The 21,948-nt window shown below is 38.5% G+C and overlaps 1 protein-coding gene across 1 annotated transcript in view; it reads left to right on the top strand.

Moving 5' to 3' along the window:
- Positions 1 to 4,770: 4,770 nt before the first annotated feature.
- Positions 4,771 to 21,948, top strand: part of HCN1 (hyperpolarization activated cyclic nucleotide gated potassium channel 1) — a 191,514-nt gene continuing 174,336 nt past the window's right edge. The window contains exon 1 of the mRNA XM_068176681.1: positions 4,771 to 5,339. Coding sequence (XP_068032782.1) covers positions 4,783 to 5,339 — 557 coding nt within the window. The 5' untranslated portion in view covers positions 4,771 to 4,782. The remainder of the gene's footprint in view (positions 5,340 to 21,948) is intronic.

Below are 21,948 nucleotides of genomic sequence, written 5' to 3'. Positions count from 1 at the left end.
ACTAATTTTAGAAATCTTCACAGGATTAGGCATTGTATGAAAAAAGTACCATGATTCATAAAAAAAATTACTCAGAAATGTCTACATCTTTGTAGTGTCAAATCATAGTTCTTCAAACCAATACAGTCATAACATATTGTTTAGAATATGATTTTAAATAAAATTTATTTGGGGTACATTTGCATTGAAACTAAAAGAAAAAAATATTTTTAACACAGCAAAAATTTGAAGCGCCTTATCATAGCCACTTAGTCAGTCATCAGAACATTTGTCAGAGAAAGCAATTTCTTAATAATTTCTAAAGCACTTCAGGCACCAACAATGCAGACATTAGCAAAGAATAATAAACAATAACACACATACAACAACAACAACAAAAAAAAGAAATTAGAATTTGTTTTTCACTTTTTACTTTTCTTTTGTGGCAATGATATCTCCATAGGGTTGAATAAAGACCTGGCAGGTTATTAAACAGATAATAAACACTGGCATTAAAATCTTTTTTTTCAAAAAAGATAAGGCACTCTAAGCACACAAATATTCTATTAAATTTAGAAAGTGATTTGCATAAATAAAAGACACTTCAGAAAGCTGGTAAAAACCACTAGAAATATTCTGTGATTTAATTTTACCTTCTTGTTCCAGAACTGTACCAGTTCTGAAGAACTGCACTAAAATGCTGCAGTAGGACTTCCAACACTCAGCATCAGGCCAGAACAGAAATCATCAAGATCATACTTACATATTTATCACTAATCATTGAGGACATTCAAACTGTACCACAGGGTTAAAAAAAAAACAACAAAAAAAAAACCCCAACTCAAGTAACTATATGGACAGCTGCCAGGTAACATTCATGGCTCAAGTTCCAATTGCTTTGTGATATGTTTTCTTCAAAGGATGATAATGGTTGCAAAAATAAGATTCTTCCGGTTTCATAAACACTAGCTTATATTAATATAAAATCTATTGGAAAACATTTGTTGCCAGTAAGTATGTGTAAGTAAATATGCATGGAAAGCAACATAAGTAGGATAGGATCTAATCAAAATTATTTAATTGCACACTTCAAGCAAACAGGCATGGAAAATAGCACATGTTATGAATCTGGATCAATCCTCAATTAAGCTGGCAGACATAGTTATATTACTGTAAATATAACTATTATTTTCCTTCCTTGCTAAACCTGGTTTGCCATTTAACTTGATGGTGACCTTCTGTTGAGAAATAATCTTAAAAATATCTCACAGGGCATGAAATCTTAACTTGAGAGAGACCAGCTTTGTTCTGCAGTGAGGTGCATCTTACTGGGTCACCTCATAGAAGTCGTGTTGCTTGTCTGTGCCCCAGTTTCTTCACTGAACAAATACATATACCTCTGTACACAGGCTGCTATTTATCTTTTTTATTTCTACAGCTGAACTGTTCTGTGTATGTTCAAGTTATATCAAAATTAAAAAATAAAGAGAAGGAGGAATGTATTTACTACAGGTATAAAAAAATTACTATGTTTGGCAGAAGAGAAGAAAATTAATTTTCTTTATAATAATCTTAGTATACATTAGTATTACAGAGTCATATAAAGCACTGAAACTCATGATGTCACAGGACTTTGATAAAGTAAAGAAAGTAATAAAAATAATTTAATACAGACAAGTAAAAGAGCTCACTAAATTTTTAGTAGTGATCGATTAATCTAGGACATAGCAAAGAAATGCAAAATCAATTTTTTGCCCCTTTTGTTCTGTTAGCACTGATTTCTTGGAAATTTCATGTCTAAATTTTATTTTTCTGTGTATTTCTCCTGATATGGCCACAAAATCAAAGTAAACTTGACAGAGAACAAGCTGTACCTTCAGCTATAGTGACCTGTCAATTATTTTCGTCCCTGGTGCAGTCTTCAGGACTATTCCCACACACCATGCTCTATCATTTCTTCTTATGTGAACCAAAATTCTCTCATCTAAGCTAACATGGTGGGCCTCAGGAGACTTCAATTTCTGGGCTGAAAACAACGTTCAATTATTTAGAAGAATCCATTCTCCCAAAGAAAAACTACAGATTATGAAAATGCTTTCTCATTCTAACATTTCAGGATTGTTACTAAAAATTGCAAGATGTTTAGCTGTTAAGGTAAATTAGGCCATATTCAGGACAAATATCACTCAGATGTATACAAATAAGTATAAATTTCTTCTATACAGAAAAAAAATTACAAAAATCTAAAGTTTGATCCTGGGAAGCAGAAAATATAAAAATCTTAATTTTACCAAGGGGCATATACCTGTGTGGTTTACACATATGCTGTATTTGAAAAGCAAGCATAAAATCATATGCTACAAGTAATGCAGGTTATTTTCTTTCTTTAAGAACTTTTAAGTTGTAGGACATTTTGATGGAACAAACCCCTGTCATATCTATATAATGCCACCACAGGAAATAGAACATTTCCAGATTCTTCTGTTGTTAAAAGAGGGGAAGGTAGGCAGGGTTGGTCATTTTGATAGGTCTACAGTTCATGGTAAGTAAGGATATATACTGGCAAATGAGACATTAAATACAAGTGAAAGCAAGTTTCATGAAAGAAGAAATTGAATGTTCTTGCTGTGCACAATTTTCCTCATCCATAAATGAAGGACAATCACCATTAATCCAGTGCTCATTGCTTCTCCAATTAAAAAAATGTACATCAGAATCTGCTTACTGCAGCTGTAAATGTCTCCATTTCACTGTTCTGATTTACTCCACTACAGGTCTATTTTTGTCCTGTACATGACTAGCTGTTGCTCTCCTAGGTTATGCTGGGAGAGACCATTCAGGTCAAGGACTGAATACAAAAGTCCTGCGCAATAAGTTGTGAAGAAGTAGCAGAAATCCTACGGTTGCAACATTTATTCGACTGACATGGCAATCGTCAGTTCCACTGCCCGTGATATAGTATGCTGTCTAAGTTTGTGGGAAAACACTGTGTGAGTTAGACTTTTCACCTCAACCCTCAACCAATCACTCTACGAGCACATTCCTTCCTGTCCTGATTGCTGCCCAGCCTTCAGCAATCCATCCTGGTGCATCTGTACTTGCCATCTTCTTCCACAGTGGCATAATGTTAACACTTCCACACTAAAGTTATTAACATCAATGGAATATGGTGTGTTTGACTGCACGAGGCATAAACATTCTATTAGACCAATTGCTGAGGAAAGCCCTCAAATCCCACTTTGAACTACAGCCCCTCCAATGTTACAGATTGACACTGTGCAAATGGTGGGATGCAGATTTTCACATCTGTTTCTCCCCTAGATTTAAGTATCAGTTGTGTAAAGGACAAAGCATGTAAAAATTAAGTGGAAAATGCTATTGAAAATACCAGAGCTTGTGAGGTTTTACTAATTCTTTCCTACTCTACTTTTAATGTGCAAAATGAAAAATGTGTCAAGAATGGGTGAAAAAAAAAAACCTATGTCAAACCTGTTATAAATGGAAGGCCAGGACCTACATGTATATGCTGTAATATATGTTTTTGCAGGCAGACATAATGCTAGAAGTCCTCTAATAGTATCTGTAGATACTGATTCTTCATCATTCTGTAACCCAAAAAAACTCACAGCTTATGGGGTAAGTATCAGCATCTTTCATTTTTCAGAGCAGAGACCAAGCTCCTCCTCGACCATGGCTTGTAAACAGCTTCTTATCATTTGCTCTCTCAGCTCCTACCTCACCCCACAGCTCCCCAGTTACAATCTGCAATCACCAGGACAATGTCTGTAGAGATACTGAAGGCAATATATACCCTATTTCCTTTGAGTGTACGTGGAGTACTGGGAGCTAGAAATACCCACTGTTTCATTTCTGCCTGACAGCATTTTCGGGTCTTTTAAATCGTAATTTATGTACTTAAATGTCAAGTGGAGCAAACTAAATGTGGACTCCAGTTTCCTACTGACATGCAAACAAAGGCCAAATCTCCTCTTAGCATACGTGAAAAGGTTGTCTACGCACTCGGGAGCACCTGCCATTTTACGCCTTTCAGGGAGAAAGGGCAGGTGCCCATGGCAGCACAGCCCTCCCGACGTGAACGACATCCCCAGCCGTGTCCGCAGCATCTCTCACATCGCGTGGCCCGTTTTCAGTCCGCTCAAGGCTGAAGGACAGGGAAGAGCTGCTTGGCGGGAGTGTCTAACCGGACCGATGTGCTTCGTCTGAGAAAACGAATGCCCCTCCACAGCCGGCCTGCCCTGCTCAGTCACACTCCGATGTTCCCGTGTGCCGGGCACACACTGCACTCTGAGCTGGACGAACCCAAAACGCCTCCGCGACTTCCAGTGCCGCCCCTCGACCCCATGGACAGGCAGACCCCCCGCCTCTTGCAGTCTCCCAGTCCGCCTGCTTCACGAGGAGCAATAGAGGCTTCCCAAGGCACCGGCGAGCCCGTGGAAACGCCCCACTGCATCACTCCCAGCCACGGTTTCTCGCTCGGGCTGCACAGGCACGCTACTACCCCACGCCTTGCCCCTTGCTTTGCCCAGGGTGAAACATCCACCTACGCGTGTTCCTGTGCTCCCGCGGAGGCGCGGGCCCGGCGCTCGGGGGGCCGTGTCCCCTGTGCCCTGTGCCCTGCCCGCGCTCGCCCCCGGCCCGTCCCTGCGGCGCTGCCCGCCCGGCCGTGGCCCCTCAAGGACTCCGGGCTCAATGTCAGGCGGAGCGGGGCCGCCGGCAGGGGGCGGGCGAGGGGCGGCGGTGCCCGCCCTGCGCGGAGCGCGCTCCGAGCCGGCGGCGCTGGTGATGCCGGGCGGCGCGGCGGCGCGGCGCTCAACCCAGCCCAGCCCAGCCCAGCCCAGCCCAGCCCAGGGTGGCACAGCCCAGCCCAGCCCAGGGCGGCACAGCCCAGCCGCGCCGCGGAAGGGCACCGGCGGCGGCGAGGCTTCCCCGCGCTCTCCCGCGGCTGGGGTTTGCCCGCCCCGCAGCATGGAGGCTGGGAAGCGCAGCTCCTCCGCCGGCAGCCGGGACGATGGCAGCGCTAACTCCTTCCCGGCCAAACCGGCGTCCTCGGCGGAGAAAGCCCAGAGCAGCCCCGGCAGCGGCGGCGTGAAGGAACATGGCAACTCGGTGTGCTTCAAAGTGGACGGCGGCGGGGCCGAGGAGCCCGTGGTGGGCTTCGAGGATGCCGAGGGACCCCGGCGGCAGTACGGCTTCATGCAGCGGCAGTTCACCTCCATGCTGCAGCCGGGGGTCAACAAATTCTCCCTCCGCATGTTCGGCAGCCAGAAGGCGGTGGAGAAGGAGCAGGAAAGGGTTAAAACTGCGGGGTTCTGGATCATCCACCCCTACAGCGACTTCAGGTTAGCGCGGGGCTCACGGTGGGCGGGAGAGGGGTGGCCCCGGCGCCTCGCACCTCGCCCGGCGCAAACTTCGGCGGGCGCCGGACCGGGCGGCGGGGCCGGGGCTGCCGCGGGCTCGGCCCGGCGCTCTCCAGCGTGCTGCACCCGGGACGGCCCCACAGGCCCCGCGCCGCCCGGGGCGCCGCCCGCAGCCCCCGAGGCAGGATGCTGAGCTCTATGGCTCTGCATCCCGCAGTCCCGGTCTGGCTGCGCCGCGGGCCGTCGGGCACGACTCTGCTCCGGCGGGATGAGAGCTCGCCCGGGGTGTTACACAGCTGCATCAGCATCTGTAAAATCCTGGTGTCTGCACACGCCTGCCCTTTCCTGAGCACCCGGTGTAAACACTTGTTCCAGGGGTTGAGAGAAGGAAGTGCGTCTCTGTCAGAGTTACAGTAAAATAAGTTTATCCAGGTGATGTGTGAAAACTGTTTTCAGAGGGAGACAGGTAAATGTGATGGCAAATTAGCACTGCTTTCACAGTAAGATGCATGGATGCAGGACTGGAATATTCAAACAGAAAGCAGGGCAAATAAATGCCCAAGTAGCTACAGTCCCTTTAAAAAAACATTTAAAGTGTAAGATTATTTCATTCCGTACTCTATGCCAGCTGGCTGTATGCCTTTATAAATGTAACACTTTATGATATTTTCTGAGGAACTATCAATGTCGTTAAGCATATTTAATCAACAGCTTGAATTGAACAACCTGCGTCTATATGATAAGTGAATTGCACCAGAGACTGGGTTTAAAAAAAGAAAATCCGGAATGTTCAATAGTTACATGGATCTTCTAAGAAAGAACTGGGTTAAACAGAACATTCTTTCAGTGAGAACAGGAAGAAATACTTTCAAAGTCCAAGTTTCTATGGGACTGTTCAGAATGAGGTGTTTCACAATGAGCTGTGCTACCACCTTGCAGCTGAGCCTGAGAGCAGTACAGCTACAGGAGTGGAGGAGCATGGCAGCACTCAGTTATGACTTGAAATCATGCTTCAAATCCCTACTTGTTTTCCTGGTTCCCAGAACTCAATAAACTGCACTCATTCTTTTCCTGGGGTATCTTTTCACCCCCTTGCATGTCAGCTCAGCTGCATTAGCAGGTGCATTAAGTGGGGGGAGAGAGCCAAGCACCTACCCACTCCCTTTCTACCAACTGGAGAGGAACGTAGCAGGTCCCATCTGGTGCTGTGGTAGCATGCATAGAGGATTGGGGGGGTCTGATAGCCTCATCCTTATCTGCGTGTGTGCATGAGTAGCTTTATTCATGTGAGGATTCTGTTGAAATTAATGAGATTATTATAGCGAGTAGTTTTCCTTGTTCTGTTGTAAGCTTGGCTACTGAGTGAGGTGCACATGCAAACAATGTTTTGGGCAATAGGAGCTCATTTGTCATATTTTGCAGCATGTAACTTTTTAAGCTGTTCTGTGAAATAGGTGATAAGCATGTTCTTTCTGTTTCAATACAGAAATGTCTTCTAATTTTGTCCTAATTCTTCGAGTGGGAAGGTTTAGAGATCGTAGCATATGTTTCCCTTTTTTTTTTTTCAATAGGAGTAAACAACACTGCATCCTTTTCAGGCCTGTTGTCTGCAGATTCTTAAATTAACTGGTATTTTCAGGTGGTTTTTTAAAAGTTTTTATTTTATTAGAGTAAGTATTTGGTTTTTAAATAAAGTTCTTTCATTAGTATTGGGATGGCGTGGCAGGCTCCCGACCAAATTTTTTAGCCTGAGGACTGTTTCAGTGGGAAATATGAGATGTGCGTGTTTTTTCTCCCAAAACAATTGCAGCTGTGTAGTGGTACCACTCTTTTTGGGTGGCAGTGCAAAACGCGCGAAGGAGTTGTACTATACAGTATATTCACTTTATTTGGGAATTACAACAGCACTTTTAAGTGCCACCTAACAGTCACTCTGTACCAGAATGAATTCAGGTGTATGGATGGAGTTGCTTTGGTTTATTTTTGCATGTTATTTGTAGCAATGTAATGCTTATGTGTAGACAAGCCTTAAAGTATCCAAAAAGACACAGGTATTCCCATGCTGCTGTGTTGATGTTCTTTCCATCAGAGGAAAGAACTAAATTTTCTACTAAAATAACAAGAAAAAAGTAAAAAGCGGAGTATTTTACGGTATCCAATTGAGAAGACGTATTATGCATTTGTAAATGCAGCTCTTATTAGGGTATTTGTGGCACCTATGAAAATAGATATCTCCGTAAACTTTAAATATAGGTACACTTAGGAAAATACTGGGTTAACCATGTAAAATGTAGGAAAATTCTGGTATAGGCTTCTGCAGACTCTTTTATTTTTTCCCTAGTTCTGCATGCTTGTATGCATTTCCTGGGATAGTTTGATGTATTTGGTTATATTTCTTGATTTCATTCTCATGTTTTTTTGTAAAACAGTATATTCATCTACACCACATGGTATTTTGTTGTGACGTTTGGAGGAGTGGGCAGTATCTTGGTGCCCTCCTGCCCCTTGTTTTGGTGTGAACAGAACGTGGAACCTGTCTCTAAACTCAGTGCTCTGTAAATTGGTTACTTGCAGCCTTGTGGGGCTTGGTCTTTAGTTTTGTGGCTCTCCATCTTGCATGTGTTTCAGGGAAGAATTGTCTCTTTTTTGGGCAGATACACCCTTGGAGGATTAAATTCAATAAGTATTACATAATTTTTCCACAAGGGACCATTTTGATCCTAGTTGTCTTTTCCCAGTCTTCTGAGGTTAATGTGTAATTTGGAAGCTGTTATATAAACCCTGCACCTAATGCACATCAAACCCAGCACAAGGCCTCTGTTTATCACTTTCCCACCGTGATTACTGTATCTCTAAAGCTGGACAACAATTCTTTGTAATTGCATGAGTAACGAAAGTGAATTTATAGTCAATTTGCTGAAGTCCTGTGTGTGTTCTGTGAGATACTGGGTGCCTTCAGCTGTCCATTCTCATAGGTGGAAAAATGAGCCTTCTGGAGAGCTTCACTGATCCAACCCTGTGGCCTTGCTGCCACTGGATGAGAACAGGACAAAGCTGACAGGAGATGGGAGCAACTGCATGGTTCTGCTGCTGCCACACACATGTCATTTTTTTCATAGAAGATTAGTGGTGCACATGGGCTTTGGATGACTTTTATATGTTACGGCCTTCTGGTATTAATGGAAATGTATGTGAATGATTTTTAGATTATTAATTACTCCATGTCCTTTGGCACGTTAGGAGTTTCTGTAGTGTTCAGAGGGCTGGCTTGCACGTGCCTGGGTTGCTCGTCCAGCCCTGTGTCATCTCCCTCCCTCTCTCTCTCCCTTCCCACTGAGAAACTCACTCTGTCAAAGAAATCTTGGGTTTATTACCACATTGGCTAGGGCATCTGTAGTCAGCAATCTATAAAGAAAACAGAGTTGCTACAGAGTTGCAGAAATAGCAATGTATGAGACAGACTGAGTGGAAATAATGCGTGTGTGCGTAAATGTAGCCTTCACACTCTGATGGTTACAGTCAGCTTGATGTTTGGGAGCAGCCTTTGTCTGGAAGTGGGGACAAAAATTTTAAATTGGCTTCAAGATGAAGTAAGACTATGATGTGGCATTGTCGGTCAGAGTAGCAGGTAAAGAGGTGCAGTGCAGGCAGTGCTGAAGGTCTTTTTTCCCTGTGTAAATAATACTAAGTAAAAACTAATTTGCAACACTAGGAAAAAAAATTGGCATTTTATCTCTCTGGGTAACTTTTCATTTATCCAAGAAACTCAAAGTCTTATTTTAATGATAACAGTAAATAAAAGCAGAATTATTTCTAAAACTTGAACAGAAAATTTAAGAGTGTAGTGAATAGCAAAGGTTTGCCAGATTTTTTTTTTAGCTTGTGTGCCGTTCCAGTTTCAAAATCTTTTTGTATACACATTTAAGGCATCATGTGAATGTTTGAGGTTTATCATGGAAATCTTTATAAATCACTGAAGGCCTTATTGGTAATACCTTGTAAGTAATTTAATGCCAGACTTCAAAGGGTTTAATCAGGGCAAAAGACACAATATTTGCATGCGTATGTCTGGGTAGTTACAGAAGAATTTGCTTTTGTTGCTGTTAAAAATATTCTGTCATATTGTGCAGCTTTATGCAAGCCATCCATGTTGTCATACAATTGTACAGCTTCAATTCTCAAGTAAGTGCGTGCCGAACTGTAAGTCACAATTGCCATGGGTTAGTGTGCCTCATGTTTTTTTAAATTATACTTTTTAAAAAACATTTGAACTTATATTTGCATTATGAATCGATTTTCTTTTTCATTTTCATCTATGTTTTGGACCTGTCTTTGACCACTAGCAGTTGCCCTAACATGATAGACTGTGCATGTTATATGTGTAGCTTACAATAAGGTTTCTAAAATTCATGCATGCATTGTTTTAAAACTTGCTTTTTGGGATCAGTCTTCACTCTACGTGTTATACCTATCTTAAGTTGTGTCTTAAGAAGCTTAGGATAAGCACTTTGTGCTTCTCTTTTGTCACATGTTTTTAATGTCTCACTTGAAGTTAATGAGATTTATGTTTTTGTGAGCTGTTACATACTTAGGTTTATATAGAGCAGTAGAGTTGGAAGGTAATGCTATATGCAATGAAGACAAAATGTATCAGACTAAATGTAATTGATAGAGGCATATGTGTTCACAGTGAAAGACAATAATCATGTCTATATTGGTCTATATTAAATCGTTAAGATACAAATTTGCATGGGTTTTAATGGATACATTATATCACTGGTAGTGTAGGAATATGAAATGGCCATAGTTTTATATTCTCAAGGTAATAGTTTCTTGTTGCTCAGGATTTGTCATGAGATTCTATTGCAGAATTGACACTTCTGAATTCACTAATAAAATCATAATAATGGATTTATAATTGTACTATATACGGTAGATTTCTTATGCAAACAATTTTTTAAAAGAATATTTATGTTTTTATGAATGAAGCACAGATTCCGCTGGGGCTATCTTTCATATCTCATTTTCAAATACTTTTGTTGTGACTGTAATTTTTAGTTCTACTAAATAAAAGCTTTTTACAGATAAATTATTCCTATTGCTAGATGTTCAGTCCTTATATTTGACTAAACATGGAGAACCATTAACATTAAAAAGATTATTAATAGTACTTGGGTTTTATTTGCTGCATTCCAACAATTTTTGCCCTTTACTTCTGTAAATGGCCTAAAAAATAAAATGGCAGAATTGTAGCATTGACCTGATCTTTATAATGTTTGAAAATTCTCTCTTAACATCAAGTTGTGTATTGCTTTCTTAATAGTTCCCCAGGTAGAATGCAACTCTCATAAAGGCAGGCTGAAGAAAAATACAGTAATGGTTCTCAAATGCATAAACGGATGTTAAAAAGAGGAAGGAAATTACATCAAAGTAATGGAGTGAGATTGCAGCAACAAGTATCTAAATTAATGTTCAGGAGGCAGGACCAAAAATAAGCAACAAAATATTCTATTGGAAATGTTCTGATGTGAAATATAGGCCTGAAATGCATTACGCTGTTTTTCATCTCCAGTTCCTATAATTTTTTACTGAATAGTTTTTCATCAGTGGTTATCATGGATTCATCTGTCATGAAATCTGGTTGACTAAAGCTATCTACTGGCTTTTCCTTTTGTACCACTTGTAAGCAGGGATAAGTGAGAGAAAATAGGGATAGAGAAGTGCATTTCGTGCTTTTGGACTCATGAGGGCCATGTACCCTTGTCTGCTTTGAGATTTTCTTCAAGAGCTACTAAAGCAGGGCAGTGGAGTCCACCCAAAGTTCGTGCAGCAGCCACCCGCCTTCCAGACCTCTAGGGCATGTGGGAAGCCGTATACCCTTGTTTGTTCAAGCAATGTGATTCATTTTATTAGTAAGACATCCTTCTGTCTCCGGATATGTAGAATACTAATGCTTAGTTTGAGCTCACTTATATGTTGAATATTTGCCAGTTTTCATTATGTTCATTCTAGTCCTGGAATAACAGTCTATTCACTGCATTTTCTTTCACACTCTTGTCATGTTACTTACTTGAACATTGAATAAAGTTTAGGGGAGAGAAAGAGCTGAACAACTGTAACTCAATTCCTCAGTTCTCTGAGTTACTTTTAATTTAACTTGGGACATTTTGCAGATCACTGGCAGCACCTACGAATACGCACAAAAATACATTTTTTTCTGCAAGATGCATACTTTTACAATGTTCACTTTCTACACAATCTATGTTAAGGCAAGTATGTTCATCACGATTTTGAGATAAGTTTAGAAAGAAACTACAACAACATAAAATAAATCCAAATGTTACAGAATTCCCATGAATAATTCTGTAACATGTAAGTCAAAGATGATGTTTTGGGGACGTTATGTGTGAGTCTTTAAAATTTAACCCAGGACAGTCAATATCATGAGACTTCCCCTTCAATTTTCTGATTTTTTTATTTTTTTGCTTTGACTGCAATGAGAAAAAAGTGCTTGATAAATATGATCTATATCCATATCTCTGCATACACATATCCAAAATTAGGTCTCATAAGATCATCATTGTGCTTGGGCCTGTGGGGAAAATGTACTGATTTTGGTATTCCAATTGATTATTTTAGCACGTCAACACATTTTTAAATGTGTACAGCGACTTCATTTGTTAGCACATCAAAATAAGTGATGCTTGTAATTGAGTCAGTAAAAGTTTTTTGGTCATCCTAGGTTTCTCAGACTTGTGTATATGAGGGGAACTGTGTATTGGAGTACTGTGTAAAAGCATTGAATAATATACAAAGGTATAGATTTATGATTTAATTGGGTGTTTGGTGACTAGAACAGCTAATTGAAAGATGCATAGGATTTGGTAAGTTACTTTAGGCTTTCTTTGTGTGTCTTGGGGAGTTTATATAATGAAGTCAAAATTTGAGTGGCTCAGTTTCTGATTGTTCAGCCTGGAGTAGCAGAAATAGAGATGTATGGATTCAGAGGTCACCTAAAAAGCATGAGTCTTTAGTGCTGCATTTCTGCCTGCCTATCTAAGATCAGTGGCACTGTAATATTTAATTAAACTTTGTCAGCTTTTTCGAGTTTCAACTTGAAGCTATAAGAAGCAAAAAACTTTTTAGAGATGATTGTGTGTAGAATATGAAAAATTGAAAAGAAATTTACTTAATTTTATGATAAACAAGAAGCATCCATTCTCATCTTTGCTTTCACTCAACAGCATGAGAACTGTTTTCTATGTCAATATACATTTTTTTTGAGAAAGGAAACTTTTAACCTACTTTGCAATGTTTAATTTTTAACCTGACAGTACAGTTCTCATTAATTGCTTGAAAGTCCTTTAGCTGTCTATTTCCTTATTCTTTCCCAGAGGCATGATTTAATTTTAAAAATCATAGTGTATTCAGTTCTAATTATTGGAGAGCTTGTTCTAGACACATAGTAAGGTATGTTAATGACCAAAAACTGTATCAGCTGGAGTCAATGTCAGTACTACCTCAAGGACACTGTCATTTAGCTTCTATAAAATCTCTACTAATATCTTTTAATCTGATGACAGTCAGATTCAGGCAAGCTGCATGGTATTTTTCAGTAATCTTATTGCCATGTAGCGCGATGCAGCTGGAGTAAGTCTGGAATAAACTTACGTTCAGAAAATGTTCATTTAATTACAAAAAAGCTGCATACTGTTTCCATTACGTATTTAAAAAAAGCCCGAAAACTAACCCCAAAGCCATTTTCATTTTTGCCAGTGAAATACCCAAAACTTAAGTTACATTATGTAGCTAAGAATAGGATTTTGTTTATATGTGATTATCTTTGATGTTGTTTGTGTGTATATCTTATCTAATTAAGCATGTAGTTTAATAAATATTTTGCTACACTATTGGAATTTAGTGTGCTACTGCTATTAAGTTTCTGTCTCTAAAAATGTCACATTTATTAAAAATTCATATTAAGATATTTTGTTTTCAGCTGAAAAAGCAGAGGTTGCTTTATGCTTGCAGTCAAAGCCATGTTGGTTCTAGTTTTTTTTTTTAATATTTTTTGAGTGAGTTTGTTTTTTGAAATTACTTTAACCAATATACATATTTTTTTTTTAATCTGGGGAGGTTTTTAAACGTTTATAATACTGGGGAGGGGTTTAAATTATACTACTGTTTTTCATTGTATTTTGTCTGAAAATCACTGAATCTTACATTTACATTAAAGCTCCATATAAAGAGCTCCACAGAAATAAATTGTGCCCTCACAGTATCAAGTCTTCTAATTCTATACATGTTGTACCCTGGTTGTCTCCAGTTTTTTTGTCCTCTTTTATCAGCAGCCTAAGGCATGTAAATATTGATGTTTCCTTAGCTGGTTCCATTGCATCTTACACTAATTTATCAGGTCCTCCAAGAAGCATCTCTTTTCATGGCATGACTGCAACAATAGACGGTGTGGTGATGAAACGATCTGACCTTATTGCAGATACATGGATTACATAAATTTAGAGTAATATGTAATGAGACCCAAATAATAAATAATTGGTCTATCTTTTTCTAGGGAAAAGCTGTGGAAAATACACAGAACTTTTATAAGATACATAGAGTAAAATCTATCCAGCTCTACCCAGGAGATGGAATAAAAGCATGGCTGCAGAACCACAGAGATGCAATCAAGCTTTCACATGGTTAGTTAGAGGTTTTCCATCAGGCTCTTAAGTGATTTCCGTCTAGTTGTTCATTCCAGGAGGACTTATTATTTAGGTCTGGCAGAGAAATTGCTGTGAAACCTGTAGCAGGTGCTACTACTCCCTAAACTTCTTATTACTGCCTGGCAGTAGATGCTTGCAAGCCTCTGGATTCCCCAAACACATCCAGGGCTACATGATCCTTGGGATAGCTGCACATGGGCTTGTTTGCACTTGATTTTTTAGTGAAGGTAAGAGCCAGGCTAGTCTATCAGTCTGGTTCAGCTTGCCTTTAGTGCCAGACAAGCCTGGTGGTAACAAAAAGAATTGCTTTTTCAGCTCGGGATTAGTCTGGTAGATTGAAACTTGGAAAAAAAGCAAAAGAAGCAAAATAAATGAAGTATATAACTTCAGTCGTTAATTGGGTACCTTTCTCATATACCCACTTTACCAAGTGTTCTTAAGAGCTGTTTTTCAGAGCTGTGTATCCAGTGTTCATGGAAGCTCTTATCTAGATGACTGCCTAAGTACTGAATCCTGCTTTTTCTTTTATTTATAACATTTCTTATGGTCTAATTTTCAGTTAGTGAAATCCTGCTATAGGGAATTTGCATTCAAAAGTTCTTAGGAGCACCTGGATGTAGTCCCTGAAAGAGTATTTTTTGGAAACAACTTCCTTTTCCCCCTCATTCTGTCTTCTCTTTGTCCTCCTACATCTCTTTCTGAAGATATAATGCAATCCTTTAAGTGAATAATACACTGATTTTATTTTTTTTTAATTTGTTTATTCTGCTGTGTAGTTTTCCATTCTTACTCAGTCTGTTAGCTAGAAGATACTGAGCTGTTTGTTCAAACTAGCAGGGAGAAGTTAGTTAGATATTTTCACAGCCTCTTGCAGTTTGTAAAATGCCTTGTAGTAATAAAAAAAACCTAAACCTTCATGTATATTTTCCATTTCCCTTGACTCGGACAGGTTAGCAGCTTTCTGTTAAGAGCTGCAGCGTGATGTGGTTGAACATACTGTTACCATATACTGTTACGCAGGCACTTCGCTGAAATTGTCCCTTCAGCTTGTATATTGCCAGCATGGGAATGCAAGTCTTGCATACATCTACCACATTAAAGATATAATTATCAGAAGCACAGTTTTGTAATGCAGAGGGAGTGTGGTGCCAAGAGTAAGCACTGCCAGATGGTAGGCAATCTATCAGGGCGTTTTAATAGGGTCAGAATTGAAAATGTCTGAAATCCGATGGCTTTTTAAGCAGTAGACGTTGAATGTGTGGGAAAAGTGAGAGATGAGTAACCTAAGCATGAGGTGCCCACATGACCAAACAGACTTTTAATTGCATGCATTCTGCCAGTGTTATATGAAATACTTGTTTATGCTAAATTAAATGTGGTTTTGAAATTTGGAACAGAATATTAAATCCAGTGTTATACTGCTGAGTGTTGAAAAGTTCAGTAGGATTTGTACATGTTCTTACTGTTTATTTATTGAAATAATGAATTTATTTTGATGGTTCATCTCTCTGTAATGGAAAAAGAAGTCCAAAAACAATTTCAAGGTTTTTGTGTTGAAAATAATTAAATCCAGTATGTAATAATTTTATTATTTTGTATACATATTTTTTAGATAGATGTGAACTAAGTACAACATAAATTTTGACTGAATCCAATTAAATGTCTCTGGTTCTACATTTCTATTTAAAGGCACTAACTATGAGTTTAAAATTTCTTGTTTAGCTTTAAACTATTCTCTATTCTTGTTTCCTAAAGTTAGATTTTCTGTAGTCTGCCCATGTGTTGTGCTCTGTCATTCACAAGCACACTAATTTTCTTTTGTCAGGAGATGATTCTCATTAAGTCAGGTCTGAGGAATACTCCGTCAGGATTATACAATCAGTCAGTGTTATTCAGCAATTTCTGCCACCATCCCCCTCCTTCCCCAGGACTGTATGAGCACTGCTTGATGTGACTGTTGCTGTTTCTGTAATTTCTAAGCTGCAGCCAACTTCTTCATTCTCCACAGGCTAGACCAAATTTATCTTTCTGTGGAATGGATGGGAGAGCTGCAGTGAACTTCCACTCCCACACTTGTTCCTCATAGCACGACAGAGTTCAGACTTGCTTCAGGGAAGGAGAGCTAGCTGTGTAGCCTGGGAATGCAGGTAACATGAATCTGCCTAAAATGGTGGCAGATGTTCCTGCTGGGGCTGCTGACTCGTGATTCCATAAAGTGTCACTGAATAGCAGTTCAATGTGCATGCTGATTTTGTGCCACTGGCAAAATGAGCAAATGGAATATGGTATTTAACTTGGTTTTGTGTTTCCAGTACAAATTTTTCCATTTCTGGAACGGCTTTGAAAGTGTCAGTTTTACCCAGTGTCTGCACAACGTGCAAATCCATAGGATGTTAGATGAAGATCTGAAATGGAAGTAAGGAGCCCATCTATCTTTGAATTTCAGGAGCTAGATACTTGTAAGCATCTGGACTCCATGCCTGAACATCTTTCAGAATTCCAGTCACAAGGAACCCAAAATGGTAAACATGATTTTTAAAAAGCGTCACCCATGGGTGCTGTGCATTTTGCAGAACTAGCATGTCAGAATAATGCAAATATGTTTCAGATTCCATTTTTGCTGTATTATATATTTTGATTTGCAATTTACAGATCAATGTATATTCTAAGATTATGAGGAAAAGATCTGTTAATTTTTCACTCTCAATTTCTTGCTGTTCTCCACCAATAAATTATTAATATCTATTTGGCAGTTCTAATTATTACACATCTTTCGTTTAAACACATTTGATTAGTTCATAACTCACTGTCCTCCAAAAAATGAAACATAAATATTTGGCTAAATTAGATTTTGTCTTTCTGAGGAATATTGGCTTGTGGCTAAAACCTCTTATGAGATCTCCAAAGTAAAATGTTTTCATTTGCTGAAAGGCAGAAACCTATTTATTATATTTAGGCAACTGCATTTTGAGTGAATATGGATGGAGGATAAGGATGGACATCTGGTGTTTTATTCACCACAGAAAGGGCAGCTCATTTTGTTTTGCTGTGTCAAAACAAGAGTCATCTATCAGTATGGAAGTAAAGAGCTTCCTTGGTATTTTTGTGGTTGTTTATAGTTCAGGTCATGGGTCCCTGACCAAAGTTTCTTTGAGTGCTTATTTTAGAGCTGCTTATCAGTGGCTACAATTATAGGCAACTTTATTTGAGCGCAAACACTTCCCCCTGCAACCCCTAACCTGCAGTGGGTGTCTGATGTCAAGACTAGCTCATTGTTAAGGAATACAGACTTTTGTTTGAACCCAAAGATTGGAGAAAGAATTTTTGCAAGAAGAGACTTCAAAGTCATCTGTCAAAGTCACTCTACCAAAATATAAAGTGGAGAAGCAGATTATTAAATAATTCCCTTTTATATTTTTTCTGATAAATATTTATAGGTGAGGCATATAACAAAGCCTGTAGTTAAGTTTGAATAAATTTTCAAATCCTAATATCTTTTGCAATTTTTCCTTTTTTAGTCTGCAAACTGATATGTTATTCTGATGCCTAAAGTGACCTGCTCTCTTACAAAAATGAATAAAGGCAGTGTGGAGGAAAAACTTTTATCTAGTGTATGTATTTTGTATAACAACTCCACTTTAGATGATTCTGTCTCAATGAAGATAGAACAGAATTTTAAATTAATTTAGGTCTTGGTAAAATGTATCTTGCAGTGGCTCAATAACCATTTAAATTAGTCATTTCATATGACTAATTTAAAACAAAACACTTAAATGTATTTCAAGCAAATAATCTGCTGTAATTCAATAAACACTTTCTACACCTAGTTTGCAAATTTAATATATACTAGTTTTAGGATGTCAATCATGTGTGTCATTATTGCATATATATGTGATAAAATGTAATAAACCCTCATGTTTAATTGCAAGCAAGCAATGGAAATTACCTCCTGTACTGCTGGTAAAGGTATGCTGGAAGGAGAAAAAGCATCAGTTCATGTAAAAGCATCTCCTGGTGCTTGATATTGTGGGCTATCTCCTGTTTTGCAGATCACAAAACTATTCAAATATTAAGTTCACGTATGTTGGTTTGGGATTTTTGGAAGGAATTTGGTTGTTTCCTTTTTTAAGAATAACTGAAGTAATGTCATTGAAAAAAAACCCCTCTTTGTTTCCTTGTATTGGATTAAACTGCAAAAGGGCCATTCAGTAAATGCATTCCATTACACTGACCAATGTTCATAAATGTCAGAGATGGATTTTACATCCCCAGAAATCTCGTTTGTATTCCAAATCCCCACCCTTGGCTGAGCTGCTTGCAGCAGCAACACATGAGGCTGTGCTCAGCCCAGCTTGCATGGAGCTTTCTGGAGCATTACAGGGTGAACAGCAGCAAAAGTCAAGGAGGGAAGCAGAGGCAGAGCAGACAAGGTCTCAGTTACTTAGGCTGGTAACTAGACCATCTCTGAGCATAATGTATGCTCTTTCTTGTTTACTTTGCTTGCTCTTCTGGGTTTTCCTTTTTGTTTTAAACAAGTGAATATCAGGTCTATCTGATCAGTGCTTGGTCTAGCTGCATAATGCGCTGATTTGTTTTGGCAATGCAGGCAGAGCGCTGTGCTGTCAAAAGGATGGTATCACTGGGATGTGCAGTATGCAAATTGGGAAATCTTAAAGAAATTTTAAAATTAACATTGCATCTGCTTAAATACTGTGTAAGGCAAATGGGTAGCAGAGAGAAATGAATACAGGCTGTGTAATTAGAAAAGTGGAGTGCATCCCCTTGTAAGAAAGTGTTAATAAACATACATGGGAAAAGGTATTATCAAGCTTGGGAAAGATTACTCCTTTCATTTCTTACATGTTGTGCACACTTAGTTGATGTTTAAGATAATTCTACATTAGTTCAGTTAATAAAATTATTAAAATAATAATTCCATAATCTTACAACTTTCAGTGTATTTGAGTGCATACCTAAATGTCTCCTTTATCTGCTTAGGAATTAAAATTGTCAGCATGGATGTTTAAACTGCAGAATAATTTTCTTCCTCTGCTGGAGAGGATTTGAACCTGTGCATTGACTTTGCATAGCACTTCTAGTATTGACACTTCCAATAACAATATCAGCTCTCATATTTGTTCTGCTTTGGTGGAATGAGGAGCTGAGAACACCTCTCCTGTCTTGTCATTGCCTTCCTTGGGAGCAAGATTTTGTTCCTGCTCTAGTTTATATTGTTTAGGGAGAGAGGACATGTCAGCAGCATACCTCACTTCAGGAGGCACCGTATGGCTTGGGGAAAGTGAACTCCCTGAGGTGTGAGAGATCCTGAGCTCAGCTGCCTACAGATGGATGAGGAAATCCAATGGATGTTCTCAGGTGTTGATGAAAGCTCTAGGTATTCAGTTGTTTTTTGAAAGGAGGATGCATGTGACATGACTGTAATTACTTACCATGTTGCTCTGCCATGAATCTGATCTTTCTCCTTCCTTTGCTTCTCTAAAAATTGTCTGAAATATATTTGAATATTTTTCATCAAGTATAAGTTAATGAAATGATAATATAAATTTGATTTCAACATGGATTTCTCATTTTTTGATGTTATTTTCAGAACAAACAAGTTATTATTATATTTTTAACAGATATAAATTAGATTTATTACCATTTGAAGCAAACTATTTACTGCAGTGTGATATTCATGGATTATAATAAAATAACTTATTGATTCTTAAGTCTACTGTCATTGATTTTAAAAGCTTGAAATTTCAGTACTTATTTTTATATTCAAGGAAACATAGGCTTTGTAGCCAAAAGTCAGCTATAAATAGTTGTAAAAGAGAATAATAATTAAACTTTATATACTTATATATATGCAATCTTGATTACCCAGTCTTGCATTAGAATCTTGCACATGTGTGTAGATACATAGGATGACTGTAAATATTCAGTCATGTATATTTGTTTTCATTTATGATGTGGGAGTGCATCAGCTTGTTTCATGTCTATCTATAGTTCTTTCACACTTTTTCATGTCTCTAATTTTTCCCTTCATGAAATTTGAAGACTGGCTCTTTTTTTCCCTTTGGTTTGAAAATAGTGCCCATTCTTGCCTTCAATGCACTTTGTCAGGAAATTATACACCAAGTCCTACTTGGAAGCTGCTCTTCCAAATGTACTGTATCATTTTACAGCTACAGAAAAAGCCAGTTTTACCTCTGATTACCAGAATAAAATTGTTATATATGTATATATGTCAATTCTAAGTTGATGGACCTAAGTTGGTGGTTTTTTGTTTTCTGTTTTTTGTTGGTTTGTTTTTGTTTTTTTTTTTTTATTATTAGAGGTATTTATGTAAATAAATTAATTGTCCCACCTCATTTGGTGGTCATGGTCAGTCTCCTCACCAAACTCTATGCTTGAGATCTATCAATAGCTACTGAATGATGTCTTCCCTGTCATCTCTTTCTCTGAAGTGGACAAAATAGAATTTTCCCTATCAGCACAAACTTAAAGATTATACATGATTATCATATATATATATGATAATTGAGAGATTGAATTGGTTAAAGAAAAATCTATTAAAGGAAAATATTATTTGATACTGATTGGCTTTCTAATTTTTGGAAGGGCATAAGGAAGTTACCTTCCTTTTCTTGATTCTTTGTTGAGAAGAATTACAGAAGGTTTCTTCCAATTTAAGCCTCTGAATTTTTAGTATGGAGGCATCCTAAATGTCATGTTTCTAAATGGCACTCTTTAAATTACTGTCACTACAAAATTCTTAATTAATGCTAGTGTTCCAACATGAGATACAAGATTATTTTGCAGATGAAATATATTTAGATCTGTCTCTTTCAAACTTTTTTTCATGCCTTTAAAGTGGTCATTTCTAATTTGAGAATGCGAATGCATATTTTACAGTGATCCACTACAGAAAATAGGTGACACTTAGATAACCAGTATATGCCACTTTTCAGTTGGTTTAAGGCTGATAATATCAAACTGAAACAAATCAGTCACAGCCCCTACACAAAATGTTGCCTGATTCTAAGAGCAGTGGTCTAACAACCATGTGAGGGTGGGTGAGAGGGTGGATTGGAGGAAGCTGTAGTGCTTGTGCTGTGACATGTGTTGATGCAGAAGCAATCTTGATGATGTGATAAGTATCCGTTCGATCAGATAAGCAAAGACAGAATCAACACTTGCTATTAAAAAATGTATTTGTGAGCCCTGACTCTTCATCAGCGCCTTTTTCTGGTCTGGTAGCTATCTGGACAGGAGCAGTACCCCCATTTTTTTAATGAGGAGTGGGGCTGAAGAATCTTAGAATCATAGAATGGCTGGGCTTGGAAGGGACCTTAAAACTCATGTTGTTTCAACCACCCTGCCAGGGTGGGGATGCAACCCACTAGATCAAGTTGCTCAGAAAGGAGGAGTTATGAAAAAACGAGGCAGGGCAAAGGCATTATCAGAGCTCCACTGACAATGATCCACTGTTCTTGCCCAAGGTTAAGTGGAAGTCAGACTTTAATTCTTTCTACTGTAGTTTAATAAGTTTCTGTGAAGGAAAAGCAACTGCAAATATTAGTGGTATTCAAGCAGTAGGGGATTACTGGCTAAAAACTAGCAGTCTAATTTTTAAATAATATAGAAATTTCTCTATGTCCTTTCTGACCTCTACTTTTGTATGCAGTAAGTGCAGTTACTTCTCCTTACTGTACCTTTATTTCTCAGAAATCTGAGACTGGATTTGTTAATGCATGTAAAATACTATGAAAACTTCAGATGGAAGCTGCTGAATGCGTAGCAAGAACCAATTATCTTTAGATGAAATCTCCACTGGTTAAATGTTAATTAAAAATATACTGAAA

Source organism: Anomalospiza imberbis, chromosome Z (assembly GCF_031753505.1).
Source record: "Anomalospiza imberbis isolate Cuckoo-Finch-1a 21T00152 chromosome Z, ASM3175350v1, whole genome shotgun sequence".
Taxonomy (NCBI): Eukaryota; Metazoa; Chordata; class Aves; order Passeriformes; family Viduidae; genus Anomalospiza; species Anomalospiza imberbis.
The sequence above is the reverse complement of the archived record's forward strand: the minus strand, read 5'-3'. Positions and strand labels throughout refer to the sequence as shown.